General features: G+C 34.4%; 1 protein-coding gene across 2 annotated transcripts in view; it reads right to left on the reverse strand.

Moving 5' to 3' along the window:
- MAN1A2 (mannosidase alpha class 1A member 2) overlaps window positions 1-19,999 on the reverse strand; it is a 144,943-nt gene that overhangs the window by 61,798 nt on the left and 63,146 nt on the right. For both annotated transcript variants that reach the window (XM_081492966.1, XM_081492967.1), the window contains exons 5-6: window positions 16,476-16,556; window positions 1,591-1,685 (exon numbers count right to left, since the gene is read on the reverse strand). In XM_081492966.1, coding sequence (XP_081349092.1) covers window positions 1,591-1,685; window positions 16,476-16,556 — 176 coding nt within the window. The remainder of the gene's footprint in view (window positions 1-1,590; window positions 1,686-16,475; window positions 16,557-19,999) is intronic.

Below are 19,999 nucleotides of genomic sequence, written 5' to 3' on the forward strand. Positions count from 1 at the left end.
CAGGCAGATTCTTTATCAAGTGAGCTACAAGGGAAGGACATATATAACAGGATGCTACTGTAATGTTTATGGTAGCAAAATAATGGAAATAAACAAATACCACTGATATGGAATAATTAAATAAATCATGGTATAACCTATGTATTTACAGTATATCCTATGTTCTACTCTGTAGTTATCACAAAGTTTGTTTAAAGCTCTGTAGCATAACCTGAAAGAGTATTTCTGTGAGATTTTGTTGAGTGAGAAAAATAAGAAGTAGAAAGAAAGTAAGAATAAGAAAGAAAAACAAGTATCCAAACAAACCATATAAAATTTTAAAAGCTCCACCAGTATGTATGTATGTGCTTCTGTGTGCTAATCATATTGCAAGAGATAAATAATGCTAGATTATTAACATAGGTTGGATTTCAGACATCAAGACTGGAATAAAGTCTATGTGAAAGATATGTATAATTCAATCAAAACACAAAAGCAAAAACCTTTAAAAATAGGTAAATACACCTGTGCTCTATAAACTCAAGTAAAATACATATTTTGTATGAATATATACAAAGATGCAGTATGAAAATTAAGCTTATGTTCAAGACACGGTCCTTGAAAACTCTTCTACTTTTTTTGTCTCGATCTAAATTTGAAGTTTTGCAATGATGGATTTTTGGTTATTTTTTATCTAGGTGATAATAATAATAATAATAATAATAATATCCTGCATATTTCTTCATCGCAGACTTAAACTATAAGTTAATTAAAATTCTAATCATATAAGAAAGTTATATGACTGACAATGCTACTAAAGGAAACAACAGGAAATCTGTAATGAAACTAAGAACAAAAGAGAACAGGTATGTGCTCAACAACTTTGGCCATATCCTTTTGTGGAGGCTGGTATGGAACTCTAGCTAGCTTTTTCCTCGCAAAGAGTTAGTTTACATTATATATAGTGTATGACAGCAAAGAATAGTAATGTTAGATTTCATGTTCAGTATTAAATAATGATTTCTTGATGAAAATCAAAACCTCATCAAGTTCTCCATTAAAAATAAATAACTAAAATAGATTCATTTTCCCAAATAAAGCTGTCAGAGAAGCATGCCTCACTTTGAACTTCAATAATTTGGGTATGATAAAAAGGACCCTACAGTTGATGTCATGAGTTATGTCTTCCCTTATCATTAGTAAGACATTCGGCAACAGGAAGCCCTGATTTTAAGGTATGTTGTGTTCTATTCTGACTTAGAAAAAAACCAACAGGTAGTGTCCAAAAAAGGAAGAGAGGGAAAGCACTTTGAATCCATTCCAGCACTAAGTAGACAAAAATAAGCAATCTTAAAGAAATAACTATATTGTAACAATAAAGGTGTGGGAGAGAAATCTAGACTTACAGAAACAAGCAGTAGAAATGAAATACAGTTTTACTGTTTCAAAGCATAGAATGTATTTTAAAAATCAGGCAATGCTTTAAAGAAATATGCTTCTGTACATGCAGAGAAAAACAGTTTTAAGTCTTAAAAAGTATGGTGAAGGCTCAAAAAATCAGTTAATCTAATATATTTAGAACAAGAATAACCATATAAAAATAGAATTTACCTTTTCAGATTCACCATTGCCCAAGGAATTCCCGTAGGTGTGTTAAAGGCAGGAAGGAGTTTCTCAGCCAACTGGACTGCTTTAATCTTGAATATCTGGGACAAAAACACAAACATTCATAAATTATGAGATTACTGCTGTCAATAAAATTTCCTGATCTCTCCTACAATGCATACTACAACGTACTGGATATATGAAAGTACAGAGGGAAAAATGGCATCTCTTGGTACCATGGAGTATACAGCAATCAGAGAAAATTGTTGTAAAGTGGATGGATAGTGAAGAAAAAGCTGAAAGTGAAATGGCCTGAAACTACAATTAATTGAAAGGGAAGGACTAGTTTTGGTGTTAATATCTGTATTTTCAGCTGGCAAAAAATCTGAGAGAAAACACTAGGCTATGAAATTCATCCGTGGTATCAAGCTCAGTAAACATATTAAAACGAAAGAGATGCAACCCAATTTCATAAATGCCCTTGAATTACTATAAGCATGTTTATATCTTACACATTTATATCTTGACATTCTCCATCAAAGAGAAAAGAAAATATTTATGTTCACATTCCAAACTTATTTTATGAGTTATAAATGCCTCACCCCTTGGTCCCAATTACTGCTTTTTTTGGTATACAAAACAATAAGCTGCCTAAATATCAATGGTTCTCAAACTTTTAAAACCAAGGTACTATTACCAAGACATTTATAGTACAATTTCTAATATTCTTAACATGTATCTCATTTTAGAGAGTACTGACTTAGAGACTCAAAACTGAGAGTCAAAATACCATGCTAAGAAAAGTGGCATGTTCTTCTATATGCCTCAAATAGAAGGCTATCCTCTCAAATTCATTTCAAAATCATTTGATATTTAAGGTTCCATCTTTTCACTGTGTTCAAGTGCTTTTGATAAAACATTATTGGATTTTTCAAATAAGTAAGTAGTTGAAAGCATGGCCTAGATCAAAGTTCTAAGTTGAAATGATATTAAACAAAGCACACCTACATTATTGGGGGTATAAACTAGAGAGGAGTATGTGCAAGTATACAAAGCAATATGACATTAATATATTTTGCCAAGTTTCTTAAATAACAAAATTTTTAGCAGGATTTCAAATTAGATATTCTTATACATCTACAATTTACCACTTCCTTGAATACCTACATAAATACTACTAACAGTTATACATTAGTAAAGAGGAATTGAGGGTTTCCCTTGTGGCTCAGATGGTGAAGAAACTGCCTGCAGTGAGAGAGATCCGGGTTGGATCCCTGGGTTGGGAACATCCCCTGGAGAAGCGAATGGCTACCCACTCCAATATTTTGCCTGGAGAATTCCACAGAGAAGCCTGGCGGGCTACAGTCCACGGGGTCGCTAAGAGTCGGACACGACTGAGTGACTCACATGCACAAAGAGACATCACGTTATTAGTGAACAGCACTGCTTCTTTATCTCACACTTTACCAGGGGGACGACGGGACCAAATTCTTAACTAAGAACTAACACTAAAGACGTGTGTTTGCTGATCATATCTTTCACATGTAAAACTAATATTCCAAATGGTAAAATAACTTACAAACATAAGCTTTTTTCTAAATAGAAAGCATCCTTATTTCATTTTCAGAAGTAATTATTGACATATTTTCTAATTTTCAACTACCTATGTCAGTTAACATATATAGTACCAAAAATAATAATACACAACTCAATGAAAACACCAGCCCAATGTCATTGAGAAAAAAAAATCCTTACCTAGAAGGCTTAATTTATTCAGGAAAATACAAAATCTTTAACAATAAATATACCACAGCCTTACAATTCCTATTTTCAGAAACATTTCGGCAGACAACAGCAATGGTTAATTTAAAACAAATTAGCTAGTATGCAATGCAGGTGAATAATACAAATCTAAAAAGTATCAAAGTAAAAGGTAAGTCTCTCTTCTAGTCCTAACCCTTGATCACACAATTCCTTCTATAATGCAAACAGCTATTAATTTCTTAAGTACCTAGTAAATATTTGTGCTAAAATCAGTTCCAAGGTATACATGACTCCTAGCATGTCACATCAAATCCTCATTTTCCATTTCTCAGAATAGAAATTCTATTAGTTTATACACACACAGTCTTCTGCCTCCGTTTCTCTCTCTCTCAAACACAGAATATCATATACTCTATTCTTAACTTGCTTCTTTCATTTATTGTATATTGGAGATCTTTCCATATCATTTCACCTCTTTCTCTTTAGTGGCTGCAGAATTTATCCTTGTATAGATAATACTGTAATTTACTTAATCAGTCTTCTATTCATAGACACGTTTCCAAAACTATGTACCTCTGTAAGAAACTATAAGAGTGGAATTATTGAAGCTATGGATACATTCATTTGTTATTTCAATAATTAATGCCAACTTGTTCACAACTTTCACATATTTACATTTCTATCAGAATTTACAACCAGCTGTTTCTCTGTATTTTTGTTAACGTAAGAGTTGTCAAACTTTTGATTGCTGCTAACCTGAGAGTTGAAAAAGGCTACTTCACTGTCAATTTTATTTTCATTTCTTTTAATACGATGTGGTAATATTCAACACTCACTCAACTATCTTTTCAAGCAAAATTTAGACACTGCAGAGGATGGAAAACTATACATAACATTTCCCAGATTCCATCCCACCTAAGCTTCAAGATAAGGCCTAGGCATTGGTAAATATACATAAATAAGCAATATCTGGATGGAAGAAGTAAACAATTTGAAGCAGTGGTCTTTCATGCACAGGTGCCTGATTCTTATATGGTAGCTCTGACAGAAGTTCTAATGACTAGTCCCGAGTTCCAAAGATAACATGTGGGCAATGGAGGGAATGGGTCTGAATCATACCATAAAAGCCACATGGTATGCTTAAGCATCCAAGTACTGCATTTCAGACTCTTTTGTTGACTATGATGGCTACTCCATTTCTTCTAAGGGATTCTTGCCCACAGTAGTAGATATAATGGTCATCTAAGTTAAATTCGGAGAAGGCAATGGCACCCCACTCTAGTACTCTTGCCTGGAAAATCCCATGGACGGAGGAGCCTGGTGGGCTACAGTCCATGGGGTCGCTAAGAGTCGGACATGACTGAGCGACTTCACTTTCACTTTTCCCTTTCATGCACTGGAGAAGGAAATGGCATCCCACTCCAGTATTCTTGCCTGGAGAATCCCAGGGACAGCAGAGCCTGGTGGGCTGCCGTTTATGGGGTCACACAGAGTCGGACACGACTGAAGCGACTTAGCAGCAGCAGCAGCAGCAAGTTAAATTCACCCATTTCAGCCCATTTTAGTTCATTGATTCCTAAAGTGTCAGTGTTCACTCTTGCCATCTCATGTTTGACCACTTTCAATTTCCCTTGATTCATGGACCTAATATTCCAGGTTCCTATGTAATATTGCTCTTTACAGTATCAGACTTTACTTCCAACACCATTCACATCCACAACTGGGTGTTATTTTTGCTTTGGCTCCGTCTCTTCATTCTTTCTGGAGAAGGCAATGGCAACCCACTCCAGTACTCTAGCCTGGAACATCTCATGGACAGAGGAGCCTGGTAGGCTGCAGTCCATGGGGTCGCTAAGACTGAGCGACTTCCCTTTCACTTTTACTTTCATGCATTGGAGAAGGAACTGGCAACCCACTCCAGTGTTCTTGCCTGGAGAATCCCAGGGACGGCGGAGCCTGGTGGGCTGCCGTCTGTGGGGTCACACAGAGTCGGATACGACTGAAGCGACTTAGCAGTAGCAGCAGCTTCATTCTTTCTGGAGTTATTTCTCCATTGATCTCCAGTAGTCATTGGGCACCTACCGACCTGGGGAGTTCACCTTTCAGTGCTTCATCTTTTTGCCTTTTCATACTGTTCATGGGGTTCTCAAGGCAAGAATACTGAAGTGGTTTGCCATTCCTTTCTCTCTAGTGGACCACATTTTGTCAGAACTCTCCACTGTGAGCCATCTGTCTTGGGTAGCCCTACACGGCATGGCTCATAGTTTCACTGAGATAGACAAGGCTGTGGTCCGTGTAATCAGATTGGTTAGTTTTCTGTGATTGTGGTTTTCAATCTGTCTGCCCTGAGAAATCTGTATGCAGGTCAGGAAGCAACAGTTAGAACTGGACACAGAACAACAGACTGGTTCCAAATAGGAAAAGGAGTACGTCAAGGCTGTATACTGTCACCCTGCTTATTTAACTTATATGCAGAGTACATCATGAGAAATGCTGGGCTGGATGAAGTACAAGCTGGAATCAAGACTGCCGGGAGAAATATCAATCTCAGATATGCGGATAACAACACTTTTATGGCAGAAAGCAAAGAAGAACTAAAAAGTCTCCTGATGAAAGTCAAAGAGGAGAGTGAAAAAGTTGGCTTAAAACTCAACATTCAGAAAACTAAGATCATGGCATCTGGTCCCATCACTTCATGGCAAATAGATGGGGAAACAGTGGAAACAGCAACAGACTATTTTTGAGGGCTCCAAAATCACAGCAAGTGGCGATTGCAGGGATAAAATTAAGAGACCCTTACTCCGTGGAAGAAAAGTTATGACCAACCTAAACAGCATATTAAAAGCAGAGACATTACTTTGCCAACAAACGTCCATCTAGTCAAAGCTATGATTTTTCCAGTAGTCATGTATGGATGTGCAAGTTGGACTATAAAGAAAGCTGAGCACCAAAGAGTTTATGCTTTTGAACTGTGGTGTTGGAGAAGACTCTTGAGAGTCCCTTGGACTGCAAGGAGATCCAATCAGTCCATCTGAAAGGAAATCAGTTCTGAATATTCATTGGAAGAACTGATGCTGAAGCTGAAACTCCAATACTTTGGCCACCTGATGTGAAGAATTGACTCGTTTGAAAAGACCCTGATGCTGGGAAAGATTGAAGGCAGAAGGAGAAGGGGACGACAGAGGATGAGATGGTTGGATGGCATCACAGACTCAATGCACATGAGCTTGAGTAAACTCTGGGAGTTGGTGATGGACAGGGAGGCCTGGCATGCTGCAGTCCATGGGGTCACAAAGAGTTGGACATGACTGAGCAACTGAAGTGAACTGAAGTTTGAGCATTTCTCCTGGCTGCATGTTTTCAAGCTATATAACAAAAGTATCTGATTTCATGACCTTCCCAAAGATTCTGTTAGCTGGTCAGTACCTTCTAATAAATCACTAGATAAAATAGACTGTTTTCTGCAACTACAACTCTTGACTAGTAAGATGAAGAAAGTGTGTAAGAGTTTCAACAACGTTTAAATGAAGATTTCCAAAATATTTATTTACAGAAAAAACTTTTATGTATTCATCACCCATTATGTAAAATCTCCCAGTTATTTTTACTGGAACAATTTGTAAGAAACATTAATGCAGTGAAAGAACACTTCTGAGTATACCTTATGTATCCCTGTTGTTACTTTCAGATAACAAGAGTCCTAAAGTGGGTTATTGGGTCACAGAATTTTAAATGTTTATTTGACAGAAGCTTAATTATTTTCCAAAAAGTTTGTATCATTTGTATTCCCTCCAAAAGTATATCAGACATTTGTCAAAATTTAAAAATAATTATATACTATATATTTAAACTTAGTGCATTTTATTGTATATAAATTAACTTCAATAGAGCTGTTTAACATAACCAAATTTCTAAGTTTAAGCTCTTAAGCTTTTTTAAGTGCTTTACCAGGCAGAGAATGTGGAAGATTAAGAGTCTTTTTCAGGCAAAAAATTAAGGTTTAGCTCTAAAACCACATAGGGAAATAAAATAATGTGGTCTAAACACACAGTTAAATGCATGCAGAATTTGGGGCTTCTCTGTAGCTCTCTTCTGTCCTGGATTTTATGCCTAAATTTCTAGTACCTCTAAACTCTATCTTCTGACATGATTTTAAACAGGATTTTTAACTTTCTGATATTTCATTGTCAGTGTGAAGAAATGCAACAGATTTCTTTGTATTAATCATGTATCCTGATACCTTGTTGAGTTCATTTATTAGTTCTAATAGTCTTTGTGTGGATACTTTAAGGTTCTCTATATAGAGTTATCGTGCCATCTACATGTAATGACAATTTTACTACCTCTTCCCTTCCAATTTAGACACCTTTTATTTCTTTTTCTTGTCTGACTGCTATGGCTAGGACTTGCAATACTATGCTGAATAGAAGTGGTAAGAGTGGGCATCCTTGTCTTGTTTCAGAATTTAGTAGGAAGACTTTCAATTTTTTTCACCGAGTACTATGTTGCCTATAGATGTCATAAATGGCTTTTATTACGTTGAGGTATGTTCCCTCTATACTCATTTTGGTGAGAGTTTCTATTATGAATGGATGCTGAATTCCACCAGCTGCTTTTTCTGCATCTACTGGGATGATCATGTGGTAAACTCTATCTTCTGATCAAACCGGTAATCATAACCGTAATCAAATGTGAACTGGTATTACTACTGTGACTTTAAACATGTAAGAATGTATATAAATGTGTAGATGAACTCACACATATAAGATGAAATGTTGGAGAGTATATTTAAAGTGGGATACCAAAGCTTGGTGGAATGTTTTGTCCAACTACCAACACATGTAGAGAAAATGCAGAGGTCAAATTTTGAATGGAAATTGCAGTAACTTCTAAAGCAAAAATAAAATGAAAATTAGTGCAGTAAGGACAAGGATGGCTAACATTTAAACCAAGAAAATTAACACTCTGATGTTTCTCTTTTTTTATTTAGAACTTTAGGGCAAAAAAAGGGACCTCTATTTGCCTTAGAAAATATCCCTGAACTTTTTCAGAAATGACCTTACCTGCAGACAACAAAGTACACATTCGTGTTTTAGTAAAGAAAAATTTGGCTGTTGATGCTATTTTGTTTTTATATTCTGTGAAACATGTATTAAACTCTACATAACCATTTCTCTATTTTATCTGACAGATTTCAGATATTGCTATCCACATAAATTACATTATTATCTTACTCAGGAAAGGATGCCACTTTGATAACCATTAAAAAATGAGAAGAGACAATACTCTTCAAGAAATGTCATATATTTGAGGCTAGCATCAAGTAAACATAATAAATCATCAAGATTTTTTAACTTGTGAATATTTAAAATAGATAGTCTTATTCTGAGAAAATAAAACGATAAAGCTTCACATTTATAATATTAATTAAATCATAGGACAGAGGACCACTTTGTTAGGATAGCATATAACACTCATGTAGTTCACCATACAAGAACATATTAATAGAATGTATGCAAAATGTTCTTTATTCTAGTTACACTCTTCCTAAATATAATAAAGGTACTTTGGCATGTTATAAATTATAGTTAATTTTCTGTATTATGTGAGATATAGGGATTTATTATTTATCCAGTATTAGAATAATCTTATATTCAGTGTTTTGTTTATTATTAACAGATCTCAAGAATTTATTGTTTGTTTCCTGGAATAGACATGGATCAGAGCTTTCAATGTAAAATGATGAAGTAGAAAAGTAAAATGGTCAGTAAAATTTGATTTTATGAGAAAGAAAAGTAAAGCATGTTCTTACTTTTATGGACAGTAAACTCTATCCAAAGAAATTAACTTATGATACCTGTTTTCAGATATCAGACTTCCCTGGTGGCTCAGACAGTAAAGAGTCTGCCTACAATGTGGGAGACCAGGGTTCAATCTCTGAGTTGGGAAGATCCTCTGGAGAAGGAAATGGCAACCCACTTCAGTACTCTTGCCTGGAAAATCCCATGGACAGAGGAGCCTGGTAGGCTAAGTCCATGGGGTCGCAAAGAGTCGGACACAACTGAGCCACTTCACTTTCACTTTCATCTGTTTTCAAGGAGCTTCTCTGGTAGCTCGCAGTAAAGAATCTGCCTGCGATACAGGAAACACAGGTTTGATTTCTCCCTGGGTCAGCAATATTCTCTGGAGAACGAAATGGCAATCTACTCTTGTATTCTTGCATGGGAAATTCCACGGACAGAGAAGTCTGGTAGACTGCAGCCCATGGGGTTACAGAGAATCAGACACGACGTAGTGACTAAACGCTAACAATCTGTTTTCAATTAAGTAAAAGAATTTTCTCACTAAGCTGGACAAGACTTAGTGACTAAACAACAACAATCTATTTTCAATTAAGTAAAGGGAAGGGAAGTCGCTCAGTCGTGTCCGACTCTTTGCGATCCCGTGGACTGTAGCCTACCAGGCTCCTCCGTCCATGGGATTCTCCAGGCAAGAATACTGGAATGGTTTGCCATTTGCTTCTCCAGGGGATCTTCCCGACCCAGGGATCGAACCCAGGTCTCCCGCATTGGAGGCAGACGCTTTAACCTCTGAGCCACCAGGGAAGACCAATTAAGTAAAAGGATTTCCCAAACAGTATATTTACCATACAGGAAAAAATCCAAGGAGGAGGAAAAATAAAGTAGTATCAGATAATATTGTTAGGCACTTTTGAATAATTTAATCCCCACAACAACTCTCAGGTGAACTCTTTCATTCTTCTATAGATAACAAAACTTAAATCACAGGAGGTAAACAGCTTGACAAATAACCATTATGAAAGGGAGGCAGAGTAGAGACTCAAACCTATAGCTCCAAAGTACTCGTGCTTCCCTCTACTTCACAATGTTTCTTCCTGAAGTCTGAGGTATTAAAACAGCAAAAATGGAAATACTGGTAACACTGCATACTTTTTCAGCATTTTAGTGTTTTCCTGTGACAACAGCAACCGAAATTTCAACATTTTGGTTCAACCATCAGATAAAAAGCCTAATGAAACAGAGGTCGAGGTTTCTTTTACATAAGTCGTTCATAATTAATTTTGAATCATATACCTTTTGGTATAAAAATTAGTCAACTACACACAAAAAATTTAGTATTTCCTCTACACAGTCAGTCAAGTATGAAATAAGAAAAACATGCTCTATCTCAATGATATCATATAATGTTTAACCTGGTAAAGACTAAGAAGAATGGAGTAGCAAGTAACAGTGGTTCATGGCTGGGAGAGGGACAGGCTGCGGAGGCAGACCCTCTCTGAGGCACAGGCATGCGAGAACACCTGAAGCAGAGGGCAGAGCAAGGGCATGAAGAAAAACTTGCCTGCAAAACAGGCTCACTGTAATTACAAGGTAGTGTGAGAGGAATTTGAAGCCAGTGGTACACTGCAGGTAATCTTAGCAATAAAAGTCCCAAACCTGTTTCAACTCAGACTAAACTTACCCAGCTCCTAACACTAGCAACACAGACATGCTATTCCAGCACAAATATTATTAAACTCAGTCTTTGCTGTCCCATCCATACATGGTATTTTGCATTAAACAAAATATTATTAAACAGTAAAGAAAGCAAGAAAAGTCAATCCACTTTCTAGAGACAAAGCAACTGACAATCCAGGCTCAATGAGGTTGAAATAATCATAAAGAATTTTAAATGACTATAATTACTATGTTAAAAGACCTAGTAGATAAGGTAGAAAACATGCATAAAGACAATGAGGAATTTTAGCACAGAAATGAAAACTGTAAAGGTCAAATGAAATATTAGAAATAATAATTTCAAAAATCAAGATAAAATAATGATGCAAAATACCTCCAACATGCTCAAAAGTAGATCACATAGGTTAAAAGATACACCATGTGACATTACCTGAAAGTAAGAATAACTATAACAGAATCAGACAAACTAAAGATAAGAGAGAATATGAACAGGGATAAAGAGAAAAACTGTAAAACAATAAAAAACCAGATTCACCAAGGAGACGTAACAATCCTAAATACGTACACACTTAAGAACAGATCTCCAAAATACATATAGTAAAAACTGATAATGAGAAACAAACAAATCCATAATTTTAGTCAGAGACTTCAAGATTCCTCAACTTAGTATTTGACAGAACAAGTAAACAGAAAATTAGTAAATTTATAGAAGTTCTGAGCAACATAATTATCCAGTTTGACCTAACTGAAATTTTAACCCAACCACAGCAGAATAAACATCTTTTCAAGCACACATTTTTTTGATAGACCATATTCTGGCTCATGAAAACAAGCTTTAACAAACGCAACAAATTTTTTCTCTATTCATTGTCCATTAAACAAACTAGAAATCAGTAACAAAGATATGTGGAAAATTCTCAAATACTTGGAAACTTAACAACATACTTCTAAACAACTCAGCAATAAAAAGGAAGAGAAATGAGAAAATATTTTGAATAAAAGGAAAACAAAAACATATCAAAATTCACAGGATGCAACTAAAGCATTGCTGAGAAGCAAATCTTTGATTATTAATGCTTATAGACTACTAGGAAAAAATTAAGTTACAAGGATGTAATGTACAGCACAGGGAATATAGTCAATATATTAAAATAACTTTGATGAAGTATATGCTGTAAAAATATGTATTACTATGTGTACATCTGAAACTAACAGAATATGGTAAGTGAATACTACTTCAGTAAAAAGATAAAAACAAATAAAATAAGAAAAGGTGTCATAGTAATGATCTAACAAGCTTCAACCATAAGAAACTGGGAAGGAGAAAATAGGGGAAAAGGTGCAACTTAACCCCAAAGAAAGCAGAAGTAAAGATAAAAGCAAAATTAATAAAACTGAATACACAAAAGTAGAGAAAAATCAATGAAACAAAAACTAATTCTCTGAAATAATAATATTAATACACTTATAGCCAGAGTGACAGCCAAAGAGAAGATGAAAACCCCATAGACTGTAGCCCACCAGGCCCCTCTGTCCATGGGATTCTCCAGGCAAGAATACTGGAGTGGGTTGCCATTCCCTTCTCCAGGGGATCTTCCCAACCCAGGGATTGAACCCTGGTCTCCTGCATTGCAGGCAGATTCTTTACCACCTGAGCCACCAGGGAAGCCTGAAATAATATTAATACACTTTGTAGCCAGACTGACAACCAAAGAGAAAATGAAACAGGGAACATTACTAAAGACCCTACAGATATGAAAAATAATAACAAAGTATTACAAACAACATTATGTCCACAATTTAGAGGAAACACATTCCCTGAAATAAACAACAAAAGCCACACAAACTTACAAAAGCCACCTAAGAAGAAAAAACCTGAATAGTACTATATTTACCGAAGAAACTGAATACATACATTGTAAAACTTAGTGGGAAAAAAACAAAAAACTCCAACCTCACCTGGTTTCACTGGGAAGTTCTACTAAACACTGGAGCAGGAAATGGAAACCCCCTCTAGTATTCATGCCTGGGAAATCCTCTGGGAAATCCCCTGGACAAAGGAGCCTGGTGGGCTACAGTCTATGGGATCACAAAGAGTCAGATACAACTGAGAGACTAAACAACAATACACAAACTTCTCCAGTGGAAAGAAATACTTCCAAACTCATTTTACACGGTCAGCATTACTCTTATACCAAACACATACATATACAAAAAGATATTTAACCTATTGATCAATATCTCATATGAACATACATACAAAAAATTCTCAACAATGCATTATCAAATCAATTCCAGCAATATTTAAAGAGGATAATACAGCATAACCAAGTGGGATTTCTTCCACAAAATGCAAGGTGATTTCAAAAAACAACTAGTATAATTCATATTATCAACAAATAAAGAAGAAATATCATATACTCATCTAATTAAATGCCATAAAAACATTTGACAACATTCAATACCTATTCATGAGTTTTAAAATCTCAGCAGAAAGGAATGGCATGGAATCTCTTCAAGATGATGAAGGGCATCTACCAAAAAACCCATTATGCTTAATGGTGAAAAACTAAATGTTCTTCCCCTCGTATCAGGAACCAGACAAAGAATACACTCTCATCACTCCCATTTAACTTTGAATGTAGTGTAGGTTCTAGGCAAGAAAAAGAAAAAATAAAAGAACTATACAAATAAAACAGTTCTCTATGTAGAGAAATAAAACACCTCTGTTCCCTGATGACATGATTCTTTAAAAAGAAATTCCCAAAGAATCTATTGAGAGGAAGGAAGGAAAAGATCACTAAGTTGTGTCCAACTCTTTGCGACCCCATGGACTGTGTGTAGCCCACTAGGCTCCTCTGTCCACGGGATTTCCCAGGCAAGAATACTGGAGTGGGTTGCCACTTACCCAGGAAGCAAACCCATGTCTCCTGCATTGGCAATCAGATTCTTTACTGCTGAGCCACCAGGGAAGCCCCAAAGAACCTATTAAAATCCATTTAAAAGTGACTAGAATATATAGGACAATCTCAGGCCACAAGGTCAATGTAAAGATCAACTGCACAGCGCACAACAATGTGAATGCTATTCTATTATGTACATTTTAGCACTTTTTAAAAAAAAGATAGCATCAGAAAAGTTATCCAGAGAAGAAAAAAAAATGTCTTGAGCCTGCTGCAAACTTAAGCTGTTATTAAAAGCTGTTTTAAATCAATCGTATTTATATATACTGACACTGTACAATCAGCAATTAAAATTTAAAAATGCAGCACCACTTTTAACAGGATCAAGAAACATGAAATATAAACCTATCAAAATATATATAAGATCTGTAAAATCTAGGAACACCAACAAACAAAATTAAAGAACTAAATAAATGTAGAGATATGTTATGTTCATGCATTGGAAGATACCAATTTTCCTTAAACTTACTGACAGACTCAATATAATTCCAATCAAAATTCCAGTAAGATTATTTTGTGGCAATCAGGAAATTGATTCTAAAGTTTATATAGAAAATAAAACTACAATAGCCAAAATAATTCTGAAAAGGAACAAAATTGTAGGATTCATACAACCTAATTATGAGACCATAAAGACCATGATTTCAATTCCATAAATCCATAATTATGAACACAGAATGGTAATGGCAAAAGGACAGACATACAGATCAATAGAACAGAGTCTAGAAGTACACCCACACTTGGTCAATTAATTTCAAAAAAGGTGCAAAATCAATTAAATAGAGAAAGACTAGTCTTTTCAACAATGGTTGGATTTTCAAATTCTAGCAATGGTGCTAGAATTTTTGGATATCTATATGGAAAGAGATGAATCTCAATCTCTACCTCACAGCATGTAAAATTTAACTCAAAATGGACTATAGATTCAAAAGTATAATAAAGTAAAACTATAATACATTTAGAAGAAAATCAGAGAAAATTTTTGTGACCTTGGATTAGGCCAACATTTCTTAAAATATCAAATACATGAACCATAAAAGATAAAAGTGATAAACTGGACTAATTCAAGATGTGACAGCTTCAGTTCTTCAAAAGATACTGTTAAGTCACAGAAAAGCCACAGAGAGAAAATACTTGAAAACACACAGGTTATAAAGTCCTAAGTCAGAATATACAGAATATACAAAAAAAACTCTCAACATTCAAAAATAAGAAAACAAACACAATTTAATGGCCAAAGACTGAACAATTAAAAAAGATATATGAATGACAAGCACATGAAAAAGTGCTCAACATGACTTGTCATTAGAGAGAAGGAAAATAAGACCACAATGAGATAATACTACACACCTATAGCTAAAAATAATAAAGAAACTCGCAATAGCAAGTACTAGTCATGATAGAAGACAACTGTTGGAAAGAGAGTCTGGTGAGTTCTTCCAAAGTTTACTAACCATTTGATCCAGCAATCCCACTTCTAGATATTTACCTAAGAGACATAAAAATTTATGATCCCACAGAAACCTAATGCAAATATTTATAGCGGCTTTATTCATAACCTCCAAAACTAAAAACAAATCCACTGGTGAATAGATAAACTACCTTAGAGTCACACAATGCAATACAGTAGTAAAAAAAAAAAAAAGCTACTAATTACATGAATAAATCTCAAATGCATTGTACTACAGAAAGAAGCCAGTATTTCCCCCTGTAGGAATGGAAAACCTATCAATTGTTGCCAGAGGCTGGTGGTAATGATAAAAGGGAATTTTACGGGATGATAAATTCCTCTATATCTTACTTGTGCTTACTAGATTGTATGCACTGTCAAAATTCATATAAGTATACACTAAAGTGGGTGAGTTTTACTGTGTAAGTGATATTTCAATAAGTCTGACAAAAAAAAAATCCTATCTAATAACTTACTGTGATTTTATTGATAAAAGTGAGGTGTACTTGTTAAGCATGTTTCAAGTACTCCTTGTTAAAGGTGATTTTTGGAAATGATGGTTCTGTACTTTGAGAAACTCTAAACTCTAAAAGCTGGGTCAGACTTTCTCAAAGTACAGAATCATCATTTCCAAAAATCACCTTTAACAAGGAGTACTTGAAACATCCTTAACAAGTAAGTACACCTTTAACGAGGAGTACTTAAAAACATAAATAATGGTCTCTATTTCAAAGCAACCGAATTTCAGTCCAAGACTTCCAAAAAGGAGAATTTAGAGTTGTTGCTGTTTTATTTTTTCAATTTACAGCAATAAATTGCATTCAGTTTCCAAACAGGCACTTTTAACAAAAATTTTTGGACTTAGGAGGATCCACATTCATTCTTACTGATTCATTCCTTAATTCTAATCTTATTAATTCATTTTCTCCTTTTGTTTCAACCATGTATTTAACTGCAACAGCAAATTCTAGAGGATTACTCCTACAGAGGAGACACAGTGTACATAATGTTAAGCTCTGTGATAAATTTGTCTTACTGATACTCTCAAAATGAAAAAATCATTATCCCCAAGGAACAGAGCTCTAATCTGCAGATGTAGTTATTTCAGCAAACCTGTAGATTAGTTCAATATTAGACAATTTAAAAAGTTGACACGCTGCTAGGGAAATCTTTCATTTTACTAAATTTCATTCACAACCTTTTCCCCCAAACAATTTATTACTTGATTTTGCTCACCTCCTCTCCTGAAAGGTAATATGCTGCAAGCAAGCCTCCAATAAATCGAATGTTGACTTCAAACACAGACACTTCTGAATTCTGTGAAAACATATTGAAAATGCTCACATATACACAAAGCTGTAAAGGTTTCAAAATATCTTCAATACTTCATATGTTTCTCACAAACACACCGGGGAGAATTTTTTTTCCCACTTTCTGCATCTTCATTTCTCATGCAACTGAAACCTCACCTCCCATTTGTTAATGCTGCTGAAACTCCTCTACTGCTTTCAGCACAGCTTTCTAGTTGCCATAAAAAACGGGCCATTTTCATATGCCATATGATTATGAAATTAGCAAGATATTTGATGCTGTTGACTATTCTCCCTCATGAAAGCCTCCATTTCTTAAATTTTGAAATAGTGCTCTATCTACTGGTCCCTTTCTGGTTCTATACTATACTCACTACACTATAATATATATTCAGTAAACTGTATGTCCATTTTTACTTCTATCTCTTCTCATGAATTTTAAATACTTTTCTAGTATGTATAACTTAATCAATGTTAAAGGAGGTACCAAAAAGTAATGACAATATGATAGATTTTTCAATTAATAATGTTGAAAAACTGACTCCTAGATGAGAAATTAATTTGAGTCTCATATATATGATATATACATATTTATCAAAATGAAATCAAAATAATTTAGAAGTAAACTCAGAAGCACAAAAGAATGTAGGAAAAAATGTGACAATATATCTATACTCCCTTGAGAAAGCAGGTACTTTATAAGCATATAATCAATGGCACGTATAATAAATAATGATAGAAAGACTTGAATTTCCCCATAATGAAAATTACCTATAAAAAAAAATCATGGTAAACCCATGGCTGATTCTTGTCAATGTATGGCAAAAACTATTACAATATTGTAAAGTAATTAGCCCCCAAGTAAAATAAATAAATTTATAAAAAAAAAAAAAAAAAAATCATGAACAAAATTAAAACGCAAGAAACAAACGGAAGGATATCTGCCACAAATATAGCATAACTTATCACATAGAGTCTACAGGTTTGTATTTAGATATGGATAAAGATATTTCTGAGAAAGATTCTAATGCATGGAAAGAAAAGTGAAGAAGTAGCAAAGAACATGACCAAAGAATCCACAGAATATACAAAATTGACTAATAGAAAAATAATATTTTCTAATTAACTTTTAAATAAAAATTAAAAAGAAATATATATTACCCTGAAGTCTTTCCAATATTCACAAGCAGAAGACATCGTTTGCTAACACAAGCATAATTCTCTAAAATAGAACTTTCACAATATAATTATTTTAATAACATAAACTGTTATCCCATCCTCAAAAGCAAAGCATTTATATTACTTCATATATTCCCAATATAAAGCATACTGCAGGATATATAGTAGACATTCACTAAATATAGAGAGGAAGCGAAAGAGGGAGAGAGGGCCTCTATCACTCACTAGAACAGTAATACCTTCTAACCAGTTTCCCTGATTTCATCCTTCCCAGCACTCTATTTGTTCAGTACCGTATAGCTAAAGCATAATGTAGCTTTTCAATCTTAAATCAGCATAGATTACCACCCTGTGCAAACTTTTACAACAATTTCTGGTTACACTGAGGGTAAAAGGACTTATTAGAACCAACATAATCAGATTCCCCACAACCTCTCTGACATTATCTCCTAACAAATATCCCTCTGACTCACTTTATGATTACACCAAATGGGTCTACCTGCCATTTGAGAATTGTCAAATTCACCTCTGTGTCAGTCTTTATACTACTTGCACATCTCTATGAGCAAATTTCACTTAGAAAGTTTTTCTGACCACACAATATAAAATACTGAAGTAATCCCTCATCACTAATATTCTTTATTCTGTACTATTTCTCCAATTAACACTTATCATCATCTTAATATGGTATAATTCTTTATTTGTAAAATTTAAACCTTTCCTCTCATGAGACAGAAGAGAAAGTCTAGAGAACAGAACAGAGAGGATGAGGAAGAAACATTATTTACAGGAGTAAAGACAGAATCTTCCTAAAGTGCTGAAAACAAAAGTCCTCAGACTAAAGAATATTATGAGTCCTTTATGGAACAATCTAAATACAGAATAGTAAAGAAAATATAGAAAAACAAAGCAAAGAAAGAAAATATTAACAAGGAGGTTAACTGACAGTATACTTTTCAACAGCATATTAGAAAGACAATGAGACTGTATCTTTAAAAGGTTAAGAGAAAATAATCATCAACCTCTAACTTCATACTCAGCTATAATCTCTATTAGGAGAAAGCTTGGCTCTCTCATATCCACATGGCTTCCCTTGGGTGTCTTCTCAGAAACGTTATTACCTTCAATAGTCACCAGATATAAAAACAGCAACTTCTCACCACTGCTTACTCCTATTTACTCACCAATCCTATTTACTCTTCTTTAAGAGTAAGAACTTATCACTACCTGATATGTTATATATAACTTGAATACACATTTACTATTTTTCTCCCATAACTAGAATATAAACTAGTATAAACTAGAGATAAAACTCTGTTTTGTTCATTCCTGTATCCATAGATCCAGAACAGTGTCTGTCACAGAGAAAGCACTCAATAAAAACTCAATAAATATGTTTATTTTTCTATTCATTACTTAATTTTTCTATTCATTACCTAATTTTTCTATTCATTACTTCAAATGCAAGCTGGGACCAACTAGACAACAATTACACATAAGACAAGAGGGAGATGAGCTAAATTAAAACATTCTAAGATCTTTATATTTTTCAGAAGAAAGAGAAATTGATTAATTTTAAACTTTGGTAAGTACACCTATTAAAATTTCAAGAGTAACCCCAAGATAAACAGAAATGGAAAGTATATAATCAAACTAGTAGAGGTAAAAAGAGATACAAACTAAAAACTAATAGAGGAAAAATCAGACATGAAGTAATTTAATCCAAAATAAGAAAGAGAGAAAGTAAAGGCAAATGAGAAGCACAATAATAATATAGGTAGCAAAATAATGATGGAAGATCCAACTCAAAAAATATGTTACCATACTAAGTGTAAATATTTCGAATTTAACAGTTAAGAGAGTCCAAGACTGGGTAAAAATAACAAAATCTAAGTACACATCATATGTAAAATACACAGCTAAAACAAATGACACAGAAAGGCTAAAAGTAAAAGAATGAAAAATAACTGCTGATTATTAAGCTGTTTTTTCCTCAGCTTCAAATCCATCCTTTAACATTCTACTTTGGTATACAGAAACTAGAACTCTTCAAATGCATTTCTCATTTGCCAGTGGGCTCCCTAAGAGGACCTGCTAAAGACAGGAAGTGCTATAAAGATAATACAAGGATGAAGGAAGGAAAAGGAACTTATTCCTTCTAGTTTAATTCTGTTTTCTGACAGTGTCAAACCAGCCATGATTCTTCACCCTGGCATTTGCTTCCAGGTTACAGTTCCCCTGTCACAGACACATTCCCCAAATCGGCCTCTT

The sequence above is a fragment of the Giraffa tippelskirchi genome, chromosome 5 (genome assembly GCF_054371585.1).
Source record: "Giraffa tippelskirchi isolate mGirTip1 chromosome 5, T2T-mGirTip1v1.2.pri, whole genome shotgun sequence".
Taxonomy (NCBI): domain Eukaryota; kingdom Metazoa; phylum Chordata; class Mammalia; order Artiodactyla; family Giraffidae; genus Giraffa; species Giraffa tippelskirchi.